This window comes from Chelonoidis abingdonii, chromosome 15, assembly GCF_003597395.2.
Source record: "Chelonoidis abingdonii isolate Lonesome George chromosome 15, CheloAbing_2.0, whole genome shotgun sequence".
Taxonomy (NCBI): Eukaryota; Metazoa; Chordata; order Testudines; family Testudinidae; genus Chelonoidis; species Chelonoidis abingdonii.
In genome coordinates this window covers 31,332,680-31,350,252 of record NC_133783.1, presented here as the reverse complement: position 1 = coordinate 31,350,252, position 17,573 = coordinate 31,332,680, and the positions used below count along the sequence as shown (strand labels likewise).

At 41.9% G+C, this 17,573-nt stretch overlaps 1 protein-coding gene across 1 annotated transcript in view; it reads right to left on the bottom strand.

Moving 5' to 3' along the window:
• Positions 1–10,780: 10,780 nt before the first annotated feature.
• LOC116818978 (lipase member M-like) overlaps positions 10,781–17,573 on the bottom strand; it is a 15,445-nt gene continuing 8,652 nt past the window's right edge. The window contains exons 6-9 of the mRNA XM_032770282.1: positions 15,915–16,061; positions 13,321–13,392; positions 11,978–12,043; positions 10,781–11,014 (exon numbers count right to left, since the gene is read on the bottom strand). Of these exons, the coding sequence (XP_032626173.1) occupies positions 10,781–11,014; positions 11,978–12,043; positions 13,321–13,392; positions 15,915–16,061 (519 nt within the window). The remainder of the gene's footprint in view (positions 11,015–11,977; positions 12,044–13,320; positions 13,393–15,914; positions 16,062–17,573) is intronic.

Sequence of the window (17,573 nt, the reverse complement as noted above, 5' to 3'; positions counted from 1 at the left end):
CTCTGGCCATGGATTTAATCACACTTCTAGGTAAAGCCCTGTCATACTGCATCTACAAAGCTTACCCAGTGAAGGGATCTTTGATTTTGAACTTTAATATTAACACTATTTTCTCTTTGCTTGCACTTTAGTGACACGATTTCCTTCAAATTTGAAATCTGCTACTAATTATCCTGAGTTTGCTGGGTTTCATGAGCTATAAAACAAAAACCCAGGTGAATACTGTTATGACAACAGATTATAATGTCCCTCACTTGCTTGATAGAATTCTAGTGGTAATTAGATAAAAGATTCTATAAGAGATGGCTGAAATTTCTCAAAGTATGTAACATTTCAAATTGAGAAACAGGAGAAAATTCAGAAATGAATTAAAAATGTGACCTGTAAAAGCCTTGCTAGTTTTTGTCAACTAAATTTTCCAGGACAAAATTTTTAGTTTTAAGTATCAAATAGATTAAAGGTCTGATAACCACTTGCCACTGGAGTCAAAGACAAAACTCCCATTGCTATTATGTGTGTAAGGGACCCGGCCTGCTTTATACTGACTACTCTTAAACATCTGATTTACTGGCTGAATCCCACTTTGCCAATAAAGAGTGTTATTTATTAATGGTGAAGTGCTTCCCTTTTCTTTGTATGTGGTGTTGTAGCCATGCAGGTCCCAGGATGATAGAGAGACAAGGGTTGGGGGGTGAGGTAATATCTTTTATTGGACCAACTTCTGTCGGTGAGAGAGATGAGCTTTTGAGTTTCCTTTTTCCTTTGTGCTTTTTGAGCTAGATCCTGAGCTGATGTAAACTATCATGGCTGTATTAAATTCAATGCCACGCTGATGATTTACACCAGCTGAAAATCTTGTCATTTGTCTTTGAAATACTGTAATAGTTTCCTTTAAGTGTAGATTACCTGACTGTAGTGAACTACAATGAAATCCCTCTATAACAGGATGTTTGGGGTCCAAACAATTCCAACACGATAAATTCGGGGGCACGGTATAGCGGGATTTCAAGCCAGCCAGTTTAAGTCAGTGATCCCCAATGTGGGGCATTGATGTGCGCCGCCTAGTCCCTAGTGCCCCTAGTCCCTAGTGCCCAGCAGGGGAGAGAAGATGCAGCCCCGCGCCTGCCAGGGACAGAGAACTCTGAAGCTGTGGGCGCCGGTGCTATCTGTCCCTGGCAGGCACGGGGCCACACCTTCTCTCCCCTGCTGGGCACTAGGCGGGGGCACATCAATATCCCGGTGGGTGGCATGGCATTGGGGACCGCTGGTATTAGGCCTTAAAGGGGAGCCAACTTATGATCGCGTTATATGCGATTTCGCATTAAGGCGCGGCGCATTATTGCGAGGTTTGACTGTATATTCTTTGGCAAGCTTGGTGTTTCCCAGATTAACTGCCTACCATAAAAAATAGAAATAAAGTCATAAAATCAGAGAAAAAACTAAATAGTAATAAATAGTTTGCCTTTAAGCAATAGCAAGGTATTTATTCCAACAAGTAAAATCAAAAATCTAGAAATGTTTGCTATCTTAACTACAGAAGTATCAAAAATTACACTTAAAATGAAGTTACATAGCAAATTCAGTTCATGATTTAGTTGGAAACTTTCTTTTATACAGAGCAAAAGCTATTACTAACCAGCTACAAGCTTTTCAAAGTGATACAACTTCAAGACCAAGTAAATTGTCATTACAGCACATTCTTTCCTATATTTGTCTAAGTATTCCATTCCAAATTTCTTTATTTTGCTACATAAAAAATGGTCCACCCCCAGGGAGATTCTAATGCTCTGATTTAATGCTACCACAAAGTCTTACAATACCATAGAAAAATAGACCAATATGCAAATTGCTGAACTCTAATAAACATTGCCTCATGGAACATTAGCCAGTGGACACTAAATCCTGCCATGAGATAAGTAGGGTTACTAAACGTTACTACCCATCCTATATGATAAGGCCCAGGAAACAAAGGTACATCTCCTCCTAATGCTCAGATATGCCACAGATCTTTTATTACTGTTTGGTTTGTCTTTTTCCATGGAAAAACCTCAGGGAAGGGCCTTAAGGAAAGAAGCCTTTGATGATTCCTTTGCAGAGTTTTTTCACTCCAGGGCAGGGCAGTTTTTTACCCTGAACTACCTGTGGTTTTGCTCCTCTTCAGCTTGAAGAATAGAGCCAAGGCAACATATATTTTAATTCTCTTAGTCACCTTTAGCATAGTTAAAAATATAATCAAAACCAAGAAAAAGAGATAAGTTATAAGGACAATCTTGATTAGAGAGCTAAAATTAACCAGTTAAAGTTTAATATACTGTTATTTATAACCACTTCAAAACTTACTATTAATCTTGAATTTTGTTTTAAAATTTGGCTTTGAATTTATATTTTTATTCAGTTAAAGCCTATCTGATTTATTGCATATAAACTAAAGGTAATGGCAAACTTGATTTTTTTTTCATTTTTTATTCAACATACCCCAATAGACCTATTATGATAGTAATTACTAGGAAATCATCAAAATCAATATGTGCAGCAGGATTTCTTGCCTCTTACTTTGAATGATCTGGTACTCCACACTGTTAAAGACAGGAGACAGGACTAGATGGACAATTTTCTCACTGGGTCTGGCCATTTCTATGTTCTTAAAGTTTGTTCTTTGCTGAAAACTCTTCATTTCAGCTGGGCCTAAATTCTAGCAATCAGGATCCTTGTTGTCATTTGTGTAATGAGGAAAAGAATATTCACCAAATATACAGGTTAGGGAATTAAGTCACTTGCATAACATGTCCAGATTTCTGGAACAGACTTGCCAGATTTGGGTTGTCAGCAAAGATTTCTGCCTCGCGGAAAGAATCTGCAGGGACATCAAGGAGGCTTGAATATGCAAAGATTTCCTGTCTGTCTCATTTTCACAGATCTTTTGTAGCCCTATTTATTAACGTGCACACCCTTTATTAGCTTCAAGTGACAGCTGAAATTGGGCTGGAGATGTCAAGGTCTTCCCACTAGAAGCAGCATGAAAGTACAATCTCAGCCTTAATTACAGCTGTTCTGATGGTGTGCTATTTTCAGTCCCATAACTTTCTAAAAAAGTAACTTGTACAAAAGTAGGATTTTAGTGCTAGTTTATCACAGATTGAGATGAGTTAGAGAGTTTTATGCAAGATCACGTCTCTTTCCTTGTTTTTTTCCTTCCAGTTGAGCACACGTACAAGCAGAGGTGCTGGAACAATCTGTATAGTGGGGATGTTGCGAGACATTGAATCAAACTGCAAACCCTGTATATGATGGAGACCACAAGCCAGGGAATATGGTAGCACCCACAGCACCCCTACCTCCAGCACCGATGTGTGCAAGCCATCAAATTCAACTAAAGTCCAGATTGTGAACTCCCTACTCCCAGTAGTGAGCAATTACTCACCCTGGGACAGCTTGAATGAGTAACTGCTAACTAATAAGAGTAAGATATTCACACCAGGGAACTAAAGCTTTTTCTTTACTTTTGTTAAAATCCTACCTGACAAGACTCTTGAGATGAGCTCCATTGTAACCAAGTAGGATGGGATCATCAGTGTTCAAGTGAATTTTTCTTCAGAGTGAACCATCTCCTTGTTAGCTGTAACCACAGAAAAGAAGTAGTCCTTTGCCAAATGCACTGCTAGCTGGTCACAGGACCACAGTCAGAATCTGGTAAATCTCTGTGTGAGGTGAGCAAGACATTCAGCCTCAGTAAGAAAACTGCATGTACCAAGCAATAGTGGATAAGCTGGCAGTGTTGATTCTGAATTCAGTAAGAAAGTTTGTTAGCATCACCTCAACAAAGCAGTGACCCATGCGGAAAAGGGATCAAGCATCTCAGGAGCTACTATTGGAAAAGCTTGGATGAGAACTGCACCTCTGGGAGTTCCTGACATTCTGCATAATTTATAAGGACATTCACCTGGTTCTGGAAACTATGCTGAGCTCTGAGTCCAGAGAGGTTCATGATAAACTGGTCAGCCTGGATGGTGGCCTTCTGACCCCCCTGAATCTAATATAGCCATCTGCAAACTTTTCCTGTAGAGGCACTTAAGATGGGTAGTCACATTTCAGGCAAGAGGGCAATTCTGGGTCCTCCTTTATAGGTCACCAGCCTACTCCACTCAAAGCTGTATTGTTCATTCACCATAAGCTCAGAAACCTCTTCAGCACTCATGGCTGGCTTGTCCCTGGTCACCTGGAATAGACTATCCCTTTGAAATTCAGGAACCTCCAGAATGATGTCCACCAGACATGATGTTGAATGCCTGAAAGGAATATGAAACCATATGTAATATACTATGGCGGGTGTCGCAAGTCTTCCTTCCCAAAAAATTGAAATGGTCTCCCATTTTTTTAAATATCATTTGTAAATTTCACCTTACCATTGTGTGTGAAGTCTTCATACTTTAACTTTCAGCTGCATCCAAGGAGCATCTGAGAACTTAACTGTAGCACTCAGCATATACTGAAGCAGTTTTACAAAGCATCATGTTTTGGCCTTGAGATTGCAAAGGCCCTTCAGTTGATGTAGTGAATCCTGCAATTCTGGCAGGATAAGACTGATCCTATCAAAATTGTCCAAACAATTGTTTCCATGCATACGGTTACGTTCTAAAGCAGTGGTTCTCAAACATTTTTTTTCATGGACCACTTGAAAATTTCTGAGTGTCTCAGAAGACCACTTAATGATCTTTCCAAATGTTTGTACCGGTAGCTAACTATTGTAAAGCACTTTGGATAAAAGCACTATATATAAAAACAATCATTTTTTTTTCTACATATAAAAGCACGATTCATATTTTAATATCAGTAGTTTTACCTTTCTAATGCAATGGATGTGTCCTCTCTCCCCCACTGTGGGAGCCCCCGAGCTGGGGCTGGAAAGGAGGAGGAGGTCTCTCCCTCACCACAGCAGCCACAGAGCTGAGACTGGGAAGGAAGGCCATCTCTCCCCGGTAACTGCAGCCCTGGAGATGGTGAAAGTCACCTCTTTCTCTGGCCAAGGCAGCCCTGCATGTCCCAAATTCCCCCCACCCCCTCTTCTCACCCCACTACTCCCTCCTACCTACCCCCCCTATTCCCCCACAAGGCCACCACCTCACCTTACATGTGTGTCTTCTTCAGGGTCCAGGGTCCTAATTAGTGGAGCCATGTCTGCGTGGTTCCACTAATTAGGTGGGTGGCCCTTCATTCTTTCACGTGCGACTGTCCAGGTGCGCACCTTAGAAGGAAATATCTAATGGATGTTCAGAATGAAACTCGCAGACCACAGTTTGAGAACCTCTGTTCTAAGGAATAAAGAACTGTGCAGCCATAAGGGGGGAGTCATGTAACCTCTGTATTAAGTTGTTGTCCAACAAAATACTGACCAATGCATATTAGTCATCATTTAAAAAACATTTGTTGCAAAGCAAAAGGGGCATTGTTCATGTCCGAAAATTATAAATATGGTGATTAATGAAAAGGGGGAAAGTAAAATGTTATGAGACAGTTTATCAGGCTGCTCTTGCTTTTATGCTGAGTGCAGCGTTGCCAACCTCAACTGTCCAAAACTCATGAATCAGGCCCCAAAAAACAAGACAGGCTTACAAATTACAATATTTATAAAGATAATAAATTTGGGGTCTTTTTATTTGCCCTCTGGGTTTGAGCTTCTAGGATTCATGCTTTTTGGTTTTTCCCCATAAATATAAGGGCTACTAACTTAGATTTTTTTTGTTTTGTTTTGTTAATGAAAGCTGAGATTCTCACATAATCATATGACTCCAGTAGTTTGTTTTTTTTTAGAGAAACATCAGAAAAACAGCAGAATTTCTATAAAAATCTCTGTTGTACTCTCTGTACTTAGGGACGTTTACTGATATAATGGTCTATTAATTGTTCTATATCTTTTACATAGTTACTGAAGAAATATTTACTAATAGGGAGTATTATTGTGGACAATTAGAATTTGACATTAATCTTGAACTTCAGGATCCAGGATAAATATTGTTTATCCAGTTCTTTAATGTAGTGCAGGTTAAAGCGATAATCTAATGGGAGCCAATCTAATGGGAGCCAATCTAATGGGAGCCACCTACCTCCAAAGAGATTTAGATTTACATGAGCGCCATACATTTAAAAAGTAGGGTAACACTTTGCAAAACCCTCTGGCCCTCCCAACCTGTTTACCTGTAATACATCGCTCATGATTTTTTGGACAGTTACTGAAGACAGCACTGTAGTGAAAAACACAACCTCAACAGGAGACAGTGCTGTGACACATTTTCCCTTCATGGTCCCATAATCCGTCCACCACATTTTCTCTCCCTTTCCAGTATCCTACCTTGGATACTTTCCTTCTCTACCCCTCCTTAGTCTCTTCTCCTCATCATTCTCTTTCTTCAGCTTTTCAGCCTTCAATGCACCCTATTTCCTGCTGAATCTGTTCATTGACCTACTGCACTAGACATTCCTGCCTCCTCATCATTCCTTGTATAGATCCTTAACACATTTCACTTCAAATAATGGGAATTGGTGGCCAGCTTTACTACGGACAGCCTTACTTCCACATGTAAATTCTGTTAGGCAATGATGGAGAATTTGAATTGGGGCGGTGTGCCATCAACCCCATTGAAAATAAGCCATTTCGAATAAGGGAATATTCATAAAATATAGTGTCACTGGATGAGCAGGTAATATGAATAAGCAGAGGCAAAATGCTCAAAGAACCACAGTTAAGGAAAATTTATTAAAGTTGACATGTAGTCTCCGATTTTACAAAATCAGTGGTGTATGTCCCCACTATGCACATTCCTTCAGCGGAGTGCATCCCCACTGCCATGGTAGCATCAACTCATGGAGCGATGCACTGTGGGCAGCTATCCCACAGTTCCTGCTGCTGATTGGAATTCTGGGTGAGGCTCCCAATGCCTGATGGGACAAAAACATTTTCATGAGGTGTTTTGGGTACATATCGTCAGCCTTCCATGATGCATTTGGCTCCCCTCCTCCCTCATTCCCTGAAAGCAACAGCAAACAATAATTGTTATGCCTAAGCCTGGGTCACTCATGCAGACGCCATAGCACAGCAAGAATGTGATGTCACGCTGGAAGCCGTGGAATGGAGCAATTCACATATGCTGGCAGCAGCAGTCAGGCTTGTTGACATAGTAGAAGGCTGCTTCTGGGCCCGGGAAACAAGCATAGACTAGTGGGATTGCATGGTTATGCAGGTATGAGATGAGGAGCAGTGGCTGCATAACTTTTGAATGTGTAAAGCCACTTTCATGGAACTTTTTGAATTGCTTTCCCAAGCCCTGAAGCGCAGAAATACCAAAATGAGGCCTGCTCTGACAGTTGAGAAACGAGTGGCGATAGCCCTGTGGAAGATTGTAACACCAGATTGCTATTGGTCAGTTGGGAATCACTTTGGAGTGGGTAACTCTACCGTGGGGCTGCTGTGACCCAAGTAGCCAGGGCAGTCAATTCACTTCAGCTAAGAAGGGCAGTGATTCTGGGAAACGTGCAGGACATGGTGGATGGCTTTGCTGTGATGGGGTTCTCCAACTGTGGTGGGGTGATAGACAGAACACACATCCCTATCTTGGCACCAGAGCACCTTGCCAAAGAATACATAACACGGCTCTACAGCCAAAATGCTTCTGAAATAAATGTAGTCAAACTTTACAAATTCTGGGTCACTGAGAATGAAAATGATGCTTAAAATTGTTGATTGGCTCTAGTCTAGCTGTTGGGCTCCAGACTACAGCAGTGGAATCTCCTGGCAGGTGATGTTAGGGTTTCCATGTTCCGTGACCGTCAAAAGGATCTTGTCCCATTCTTCTTCATGGAAGGTGATCTTGTAGCCTGCAACAACATCGATGGTGTGATGGCAGCCCTCAACATCGTTCACGATCCAGATGAGTGGAGACTGTTCATTGATTCATCGAAAACAAGTCTTAAAGCTGTTTTGCTGCATAATGGCAATGTTTTGCCATCAATTCCAGTTGGTCATGCAGTCCATATGAAGGAAACCTATGACAACATGAAACAACTTTTGAGGTGCATAAACTATGACCAACATCAGTGGCAGCTTTGTGGCGATTTGAAGGTTGTTGCTCTCTTGCTTGGTCTGCAGACTGGATACACAAAGTACTGCTGTTTTCTCTGCGAATGGGATAGTCATGCAAGAGATTCCCACTACATCAAGAAAGATTGGCCACTCCGACAGTCATTGGAGCCTGGGAGGAAAAGTGTTCAGCATCCACCACTTGTTGAATCAAGGAAGATTTTGTTACCACCCTTACACATCAAGCTGGGTCTGATGAAGAACTTTGTCAAGGCCATTGACAAAACACAAGCAGCTTTCAAGTACCTCCGTGGAAAATTTCCAAGGTTAAGTGAAGCTAAGATAAAGGAAGGTGTCTTTGTTGGTCCTCAGATTCGTGAACTTCTTCGAGATGATGCATTTGACCATGCACTGCGTGGCAAGGAAAAGATGGCATGGAAAGCCTTCCAGTTAGTGGCAATAAATTTTCTGGTAAACAACAAGGCAGACAACTACAGGTTGTTGGTGGAAAACCTCCTCAAGGCATACAAAAGCCTTGGTTGCAACATGTCACTAAAGATACATTTTTTGCACTCTCTTCTAGATTTTTTTCCACCGAACTGCGGAGCAGTGAGCAATGAGCACGGCGAGTGATTTCACCAGGACATTGCAACAATGGAGAAACGCTATCAGGGCAAATGGAGCCCATCAATGCTTGCAGACTATTGCTGGACAGTGACAAGAGATGCTCCATTTAATGAATACAAGAGACAAGCCAAGAAGCGCCGAGTAGACACTGAATAGGACTAAACTATGTACATAATAGTTTTTTGCCTTTTGTTTCATAATAAATTTTATTTATATAACCCTTTTGCTGATTTTTAAAGTGTTACATAAACAGGACAGGTGAAATATTATCATGTAAAGCAACCATAAACACATGAAAAGACCTAGGTTTACAATTTATGATTAAAACTCTACTATCTACACAATATACATAGACATAAAATGTAAAAACTTAAATATCTTAGAAACAGTAGCCAATCAGTTGTTTTAATTGTCATATTTGAATTCAGCACATCAAAATACATAATACCGCATTTTATCTCTGAAGCAGCTGACTTCTCAAAAATTGTAGACCAGTGTAAACTGGAAGAGCTACTTCTCAATGGAATTGCAAGTGCTAGTGGATCACAGGGGCCGTTTCACTGACATCAGTGTGGGATGGTCGGGAAAGGTACATGACGTACATCTTTAGGAAATGTGGTCCCTTCAGAAAGCTGCAAGAAGGAACTTTCTTCCCAGACTGGAAAATTACCATTGGTGACGTGTTATCCTTGAGGACCCAGCCTACCCCTTGCTCCCATGGCTCATGAAGCTGTACATGGGCAGCCTAGACAGCAGCAAGGAGCAGTTCAACCATAGCCTGAGCAAGTGCAGAATGGTGATAGAATGTGCCTTTGGATGTTTAAAGGGGCACTGTCATAGTTTACTGACCAGGTTAGACCTCAGCAAAAGCAATATTCCCATTGTTGTTGCTGCTTGCTGTGTTCTACATAATATCCATGAAAGTAATGGGGGGGGGACTTTCCAGAGGGGATGGGGGGTTGGGGCAGATCACCTGGCTGCCGGGGCAATAAGAGGAGAACACTGAGGTGCACTGTGTCTCCGAGAAGCTTTGAAAACCAGTTTCATGAATGATCCAACACTGATGTGACAATTCGTGTGTTGTTTCTTACCAACCTGCCCCCTTTTTTTAAGAACCTCTCACAATCGAAAGAACTAGATTGCATTAGCTATATTCTCTGTAACAAGGTTATCACCATATGGATGATGGAATCCATATCGACCACTATCAGAAGACTGATTTCAGTGTAAAGGAAAAATAGCTGGTTATGTGGAGCTGATAGACTGAGAGCTTTGTGACTGGCAAAATGTTGGAAAGTATGGGAGCAATTTTTGGGAATAAAAATATAATTTACATGAGAGAAGGGCATAAAGTTATATTTCTAATTGTACACAAATGTTTTAGATTCCAGACATTGGTTTTTTTCCTCATTCATCTCTTCCTAGTGTGATTCTCTTTATCTTTTTTTTTACAAGCCTTTCAATTCAAGGACATCCTTTGATGTGTGTGTGTATTTTTCCTGTCATGCTTTTGCTGTCTTATTATTATTGTATATATTCATGTGTATCTATACAAAATAAATGGTCAAAGTAAAATAACATAGACTGTCTTAACTATATACGGGAGGCTGCATTATTGATTACCAAATTAAAAACATTTATTTTTAACATGTAACATGGGAAAGCTCTCTAGTATTTTAACTTGACCAGAGAAATGTCCTCATTAGTTTAACATCTAATGATGGACTGTGCTGAAAGATTTAAGGCATGCACACACATTCTGGCTCACAGCTGTAATGTGCATTATAGGATTTTAGTTTTGGTTTCAGAAGTGTTTCCTATGAGAAATATAATCAGTTTTCTGAGTAACAGAATCCTGGTTGCTGTATTTCACCAGGAAGATGGGGAAAAATTGGTACCGTGACCAAAAGAAAAATAGAGTAAATATAAATCCTTTCACAGTAACCCCCCTTCCCGTTTACAAGATCCATGATTGATTCAAAAAAATAGCAAGTGGAAAAGCAGCCTATTGGCATACATACAGAACGTAGATGTCAATAAATCTAAATTAACTAATTAATTCTCAAACAATGCTGTGTGGCTTTATGGATACTTTCCCATCAGCGCAATAATTTCACTGTACACACGCTCGGCTGCATCAAGACCCCAGGTGAAATCCCAGTGGTTCCAGTCAGAAATATTCTTGTGGTAAACTAGGTTAGTAATGAGAGGGAGTAACATGTCAATATCCTTTGGGTCTACCATCCAGTCCTCTCCACCGGACCATACTGCAGTGGGCACAGTCATATCTTCTATCTTATAGAAGGGAGGGACAGACTGAAAGACAAAAATTCAAGTCTCAGATGCTGTCTTAATTTTTAAACAAAAATCATTGATTAACCATTTGACTGCTGCGCCAAATTGCCAGATTCATCTCAGATGATCAGTGGTTAGAGACAGCAGTTCTCAAACCATGGTTGATAGTCACACAGCACCTGCTGCTGCTCCATAAAAAGCTGCCTTCTACACCTGTCCCAATTCATCTTTGTAACATAGCGTCTGGGTGCCATTAGGGTAGCTGGAAATCAGCAGGATAAGCCTGCCTAATTTCCTCACTCGGGATTGGTGCTTCATGGGAGTAGGAGAAGGAAAAGGAACTGTTCTCAGAGACTTGCTACTGGAAAGAAGTTGCCAGTGTGAGAAGAGCCAAGACCAATGCCGCTAGAGACAAACATCCAGCAGAGAAGGGAAACAGGCATATGCATAGGAGATCAGAGGAGAAGGGAAACACACGGCAGAGAATCAAGTTCAGGAGAACATGCAAGAAGGGAACTGGACTATATACAAGGGAATGGGGAAGCAAGGAAGCTGGAGGCTGTGCAGGGAGAGAGGATGACCTAGAAGCATGGGAGCATGTGCAGGAGGAGACAGGGCCAAGTAACAATGACCTTGTGCATGGGAGGCGAGGACAAAGCAGCAGTGAACACAGGGCAGGAAAGTGAAGGACAAGGCGACCAGATGGCAGATGAGCAGGTGAAGAGAAGCCTGGGGAAAGAGAGGAAGTGAACAAATGATAGAGGAGATGAAAGAAGAAGCAAAAGGAGACAGTATGATTAAGTTTTTCAAATGGATGAAACTCATATTAAATACACCCCAAAAATCCATAAACTAATGCTAATTTTCCTGTAGTCAAATGCTGTAACAGATTGGGGATGTGTTGTGATTGAGCGTGGGAAGGCAGGGGATCATTCTTATTTTTAAAAGATAACTTAGTTTTCAAAAAAAATCATTTTTCCCTACCTGGTTGTACTTAGCCTGGTTCTCACTGCCATAGTCAAAATATTTGAATTCTCCTGATTTAACTGCCTAGCAAAATGAAGACAAGAAAGTGTAACATTAGACAGAATTATCCACATGCCTTTGCATATCAGTGTGCTGTTCTGCCTTAAACTACCATGAAACAATGATATTATAGTATGCAGGACTTAAATTTCATCCAAAATGTTTAATTTTTGGCAAAACACTCATTGACTTCAATAGGATCAGAATTTAGCCCTCGCATCTACAACAGCATAAAAAACTTACATGCACTTCTTCAAAATCACTTCTCACTTTTCATTGCCGGCGAGTAATTTTTAATCTGTATCTGCTAACAAACAAGTTTTTCTCTTTGTTAACTTCATCATTAACATTGTGCACCACGGGTGCTTTTTGAGAACTTTGTATTGACAGATTTTGCTATTACATAGTCCATGATTTTTTTCCATCTTTCTCCTTCTTGACATAATAGTCTTAAAATACACCTCTACATCGATATAACACAACCCAATATAACATGAATTTGGATATAACGCAGTAAAGCAGCGCTCTGAGGGGGCGGGGCTGTGCGCTCTGGCAGATCAAAGCAAGTTTGATATAACGTGGTTTCACCTATAACACGGTAAGATTTTTTGGCTCCCGAGAACAGAGTTATATCAGGCTAGAGGTGTATATAAACAATTAAAAGAATTATAATTTTCCTTTTCAGGACTGCTTTCTATACTGGTGTTCTTCACTGAGGGATTATAGATGACAAGCAGCAACCCCTATAGTTAAGAAAAGGGTCAGGTGATCATTACAAGAGCCTGTTTTCAGTTTGACAAAATTTTAATAATTTAGGCTGTAGTTTTCCAGTCTCTCTCAGGCTAAATTATTTTGGCAAATTTCAGTAAAACCAGTTCAGGCATTTGTTAGAAAATGTCTAGTTTCCTTGAGCCATGTCCATCCTGTGCACTGAATGAGGCAGGGCCCTGTGGAAAAAGAGTGTGTGATCACGTAATTAAAGACTGTATCATAATACCTATGCACAAGGGGGCTTCATTAAGGTTGCATGAGCAAACTTTATTCTGGAATTTCCTAACTTCTGAGTGTGTGACTTTACAATCTTAATATTCATAGCTTTCCTACAGGCCCATCCTTTCAAACTGAAAACTTTCAGTAACCAACAACGTCAAAGATGGAACCCAAAGGATTATGTCACTATATTAAAATCTCATTGATAAATAAATGCCTGTTTCTTCTGAATAAATCAGGTTTTAACTATAATCAGAGAGCTCAAGGGAGAGTATAAATGGCAGAATATTGAAAGATTTCAGAAGCTCTACCTGGGCCCAGTGCAGTATGTTTTTAATAGATGTTTCATCTGGGAAGTGGCCTGTGTACACATCCATTCGACTCTGCAAAAAAACATTTTTAGGCTATCATTTGTTTTCTAAATGAAATGGGAGAAAGGCAGGATTCTACATAACACCATTCAGTTCCGTAACTACAGCATTACAAATCATCCAAAACTGAGCAAGTTGGATAGCCAGAAAAACTGGAATATTTTCAGAAATATAATTCCTCTCATATCTGTTAATTTTTACATCCATGACTTATGATGGTTCTGCCAAAAGTAGTAAGAAAACATCTAAAATATTAAGCTCTCCTTGAACCTATTGTAAGGTTTGGTTTAATTCTGTCTGTGACCATGGCTACACTGGAGAGTTGCAGCGCTGGTGGTGGGTTTACAACGCTGCAACTTAGTAACTGTCCACACCTCCAAGGTACATCCAGTGCTGCAACTCCCTGGCTGCAGCGCTGGCTGCACACCTGATCTGCTTGGGGTATAACGATCGCAGCGCTGGTGATGCAGCATTGCTCGTCAAGTGTGGCCACCAAAAGCGCTGTAATTGGCCTCCAGGGTATTAGGAGGTATCCCAGAATGCCTGTTCACAACAAACCGGAAGAGTGGCTGAACTCCGGGCACCCCAGAGCTGCTTATCTAAAAAACAAACACAGACTGCTCTTTGCGTCAGCGGAGGCAGGCAGGGAGGAATTGCTTTGGGAATGTTCGCTGTTGCTTAAGGAGAGAAAGCCAACAGCGTGTGTGGGGGTAGGGGAGGGGAGTCCGTGTTGGCACAGCTGCTATTGGTGTGGAAGGCTATTTTAGAGGTCATAATTTGCATGTTGTGTAAGAGAGGGTGGGGGAAGGGGGTCGAAACTTGTTTAAAATGATTTGAAGGGTTTGCGTGCTGTGGTGGATCTTCCAGTCCTGTAGAGCCTTAGCAAGCAGGGAGCTGATACAAGTGTCAGCTCCAAAATCCTCTCTTTGTCTACCCCGATGCCCTGTCACACGTCCACGCCCACGCCCCGGGTCTTTTTGAAGCACGTTTGCAGCAGACTATGAACGTGGAGCGTCAGTGCCCACACCCCCCAACGCACTGCAATGCAGCCCCCTGCCAGCGCTGGTAGCTGTCAGTGCTGGCCACACCGCAGCGCTTTCCCTACACAGCTGTACAAAGACAGCTGTAACTCCCAGCGCTGTACAGCTGTAAGTGTAGCCATACCCTGAGTTATGGTTCTCAGTGCTAGATAAAAACAGGCTTCCAATGTTTGCCTAAACGACCTCATGCTTTTGCTATGTGTAGATCCTGGGAGAAAGCTAGGTGAATGCTATTGACCCATTAAGCTAGGTGGATTGTCAGACCCTCTGAATATAAAGGAAGTGGGAGTTGCTCTCTGTAAGCAGAAGACTCAGGGGTGTTGCTTAAGCAGGCTCATGTAGGAAGAGCCGAGTCTGAGTAGAAATCTGGGCTGAGCTTTGTTTCCTGTCATTAATTTCTGTGCTAATAGAGCCACCTTATCTCTCTCCCCCCTTGCCCCCGCAAAGGGTGCAAGTCTTTGACTCCACGTATTGCATGGGACTTTGTTTCAGAGCAGGTTGAGCAGGGTACCAGCTCACATGAGGCACAATTTCCTTTTCCTTTCTTTATTCAGAGAACTCCAGGATGCCATGTAAAAGACACCTTTGGCAAATGGACTCTCAACATTCCCCCCAGAGACGAGATTAAATATGCCTGACAACGGTATGTTTGCAAAGTATGTGTGTGACAGTGGGTACCTTGAAGTGCTGCCAGCAGACATTACTTTAATCTTTGGCTGACTGGTGCCTGTTAAGCCTACAGACAATTTAATAATATTATTGATAAATATTAGTTGGCAACTGGTGCCTGTTAGGGAACTGCAGACTTTCCTTATCTGGGCTGCATTCTAGTGTAGGGGAGGTTACGCTGAGGAATGGAATTCTCACACATCACCTCTTCAAATGGACAGATAGGCATTAGGACTATAGCATAACCCATCTATGGCCACTAAGCCACTATACTGTGCTACAATATGTTCGCCTGAGTAATGTTTTGGGGGCAGTGGATCCAACAGCCTTGCTTCTGCCCACCTGTTCCACTGGAAACCAGTGCAGATGGCCTACCCACAGCACAGAAAAGTGAGCATTTCAACCCTCCTTGCACAACTGCTCTGGCCACAGCATGCACTGCTGTTGCGTAAGTCAGGGCCTGGGACTGCAGGCTGTAAACTCCAAATTTGACAGTGATATTTTAATGCCATGTTAAACACTTACCTGTCTTTTTCTCAATAAAGCAGTGTAACACACTAGCCAAACCACTAAGCCAACTGTAGGCTACAGAAATTCCCAGTTATATTGCTTTTCATCACCTGCATTATTGAGGCATTTGCTTTCTCCATTTTCATCATGTTTGAAAGTCCCTAGCAAAATGCTGCAACAATTAAAGGACCCAGCCTTACTCATTCCAAATTAAATAATTGCACATTTGGCATAAAAGCTGTTGAACTGAAAAAGTTAGCTTGATTTTAATCATCACTAAAAAAAAATAGGGCTGATATAGATATACACACATACCATATTTATGTTTTTCTCATTGAATCCACCCGCAAAGAAAAATGCATTGGCACAAAGTCTATTAGGTAAGTCATAGCAGCATATTTTGGCAGCGAACTCCCTCATAGTCTTACCCCACCAGCAGAACTCTTTTTTGCCAAGAAGATCCTGTGAAAATGCAAAGAGCATTACTTACAGTGAACTTTCAAAGTGTATTTTGTATAGTTCCCTTATCACAGACCAGGCCTGATCCAGGTCATATACTTAACTGACTTCCTTTAGGTTTTCATGTAGCTACTAGGACCACAACTGTGTTGCATCAACTGTGTATTCCACAAATGTCACAGTTAATACATGCATACCTCATGGGATTTTCATTCATTCAAGGCAAGAAGGTAGAAGTGTATTTCCCACCCTCTACCCCTGACTTGAACAGATACCTCAAAGACATATGCATCAGAACGGCATCAATATGATAAGCTGAACGTGACGTTGGAAAATTCACATTCAGATACCTTCTCCCCCCATATTTTTTCAAAATAAATTTAAAAAATACTTAAATACAACATTAAAATGGTTAATTTAAACATACTGAAGTAAGGAATTCAACAGTTAAGACTCCAAACAGGGATGTTAATTCTGACACCTTGCACATACAGTGAGAGGCATATTGTAAATGGCAGAGACTTACCCAGCAGTGCCTCCTGCTGGTCATCTCTGGGAATTAGCTCTCCAGCTGTTAGAGTGCCCTCTGCAGGCCAGTGTCTCGCTGCTGCTTGCTGCCCCCCATGTCCCTCCAAGGACCCCGGTGCCCCTTTAACTGGGTGCTGCCCCCTGGCAGTACCCCCACAATTCTGGGTCTCCCCTTCCTAGGGGAACCCCCACCCACTCTCCCCACTTCGCCTCATTCTTGGCTACTGCCCAGTCCCCATCTAGCCCCTGCTTACTGGGGCAGCCTGCAGTATAAGCCACTCATCACAGGCAAAGGGGTTTGGACCTGCTGTCTCTGGCTACCCATGGGCTGCCCCTGCAACCTAGTACCTAAATAGGCCTTACCAGGCCTGCAGCCTGGGGCTTTCCTAGGTCAGAGCTCCCTAGCTCCCTTGGCCTTTCCCCAGCCCTGCTCCACTCCAGATACTTAGTTAACCTCCCTGCAGCCAGACCCTTCTCTCTCTGAATACAGAAAGAGACCCTCTGCTTGAGCTCCTGGCTCAAGCCTTTATAGGGCCAGCTGAGGCCTGACTGGGGAGTGGCCCAGCTGCGGCTGCTTCCCCAATCAGCCTTGTATCCGCTTTCCCCACCACAGCCCTCTCCCAGGGCAGTTTTAAGCCCTTCAGGACAGGAGCAGGGTGTCATAAACAGGTAATTAAGGGTTAATGCCTCTTTTACCTGTAAAGGGTTAAGAAGCTCAGTGAACCTGGCTGACACCTGACCAGAGGACCAATAAGGGGACAAGATACTTTCAAATCTTGGTGGAGGGAAGTCTTTGTTTGTCTCTTTTTTGGGGGTATTTTTCGCTCTTGGGACTAAGAGAGACCAGACGTCCATCCAGGCTCTCCAAATCTCTCTGAATCAGTCTCTCATGTTTCAAAATTGTAAGTAACAGCCAGGCAAGACAGATTAGTTTTATTTTTGTTTTCTCAACTTGTAAATGTCCCTTTTTTGCTGAGAGGATTTTAC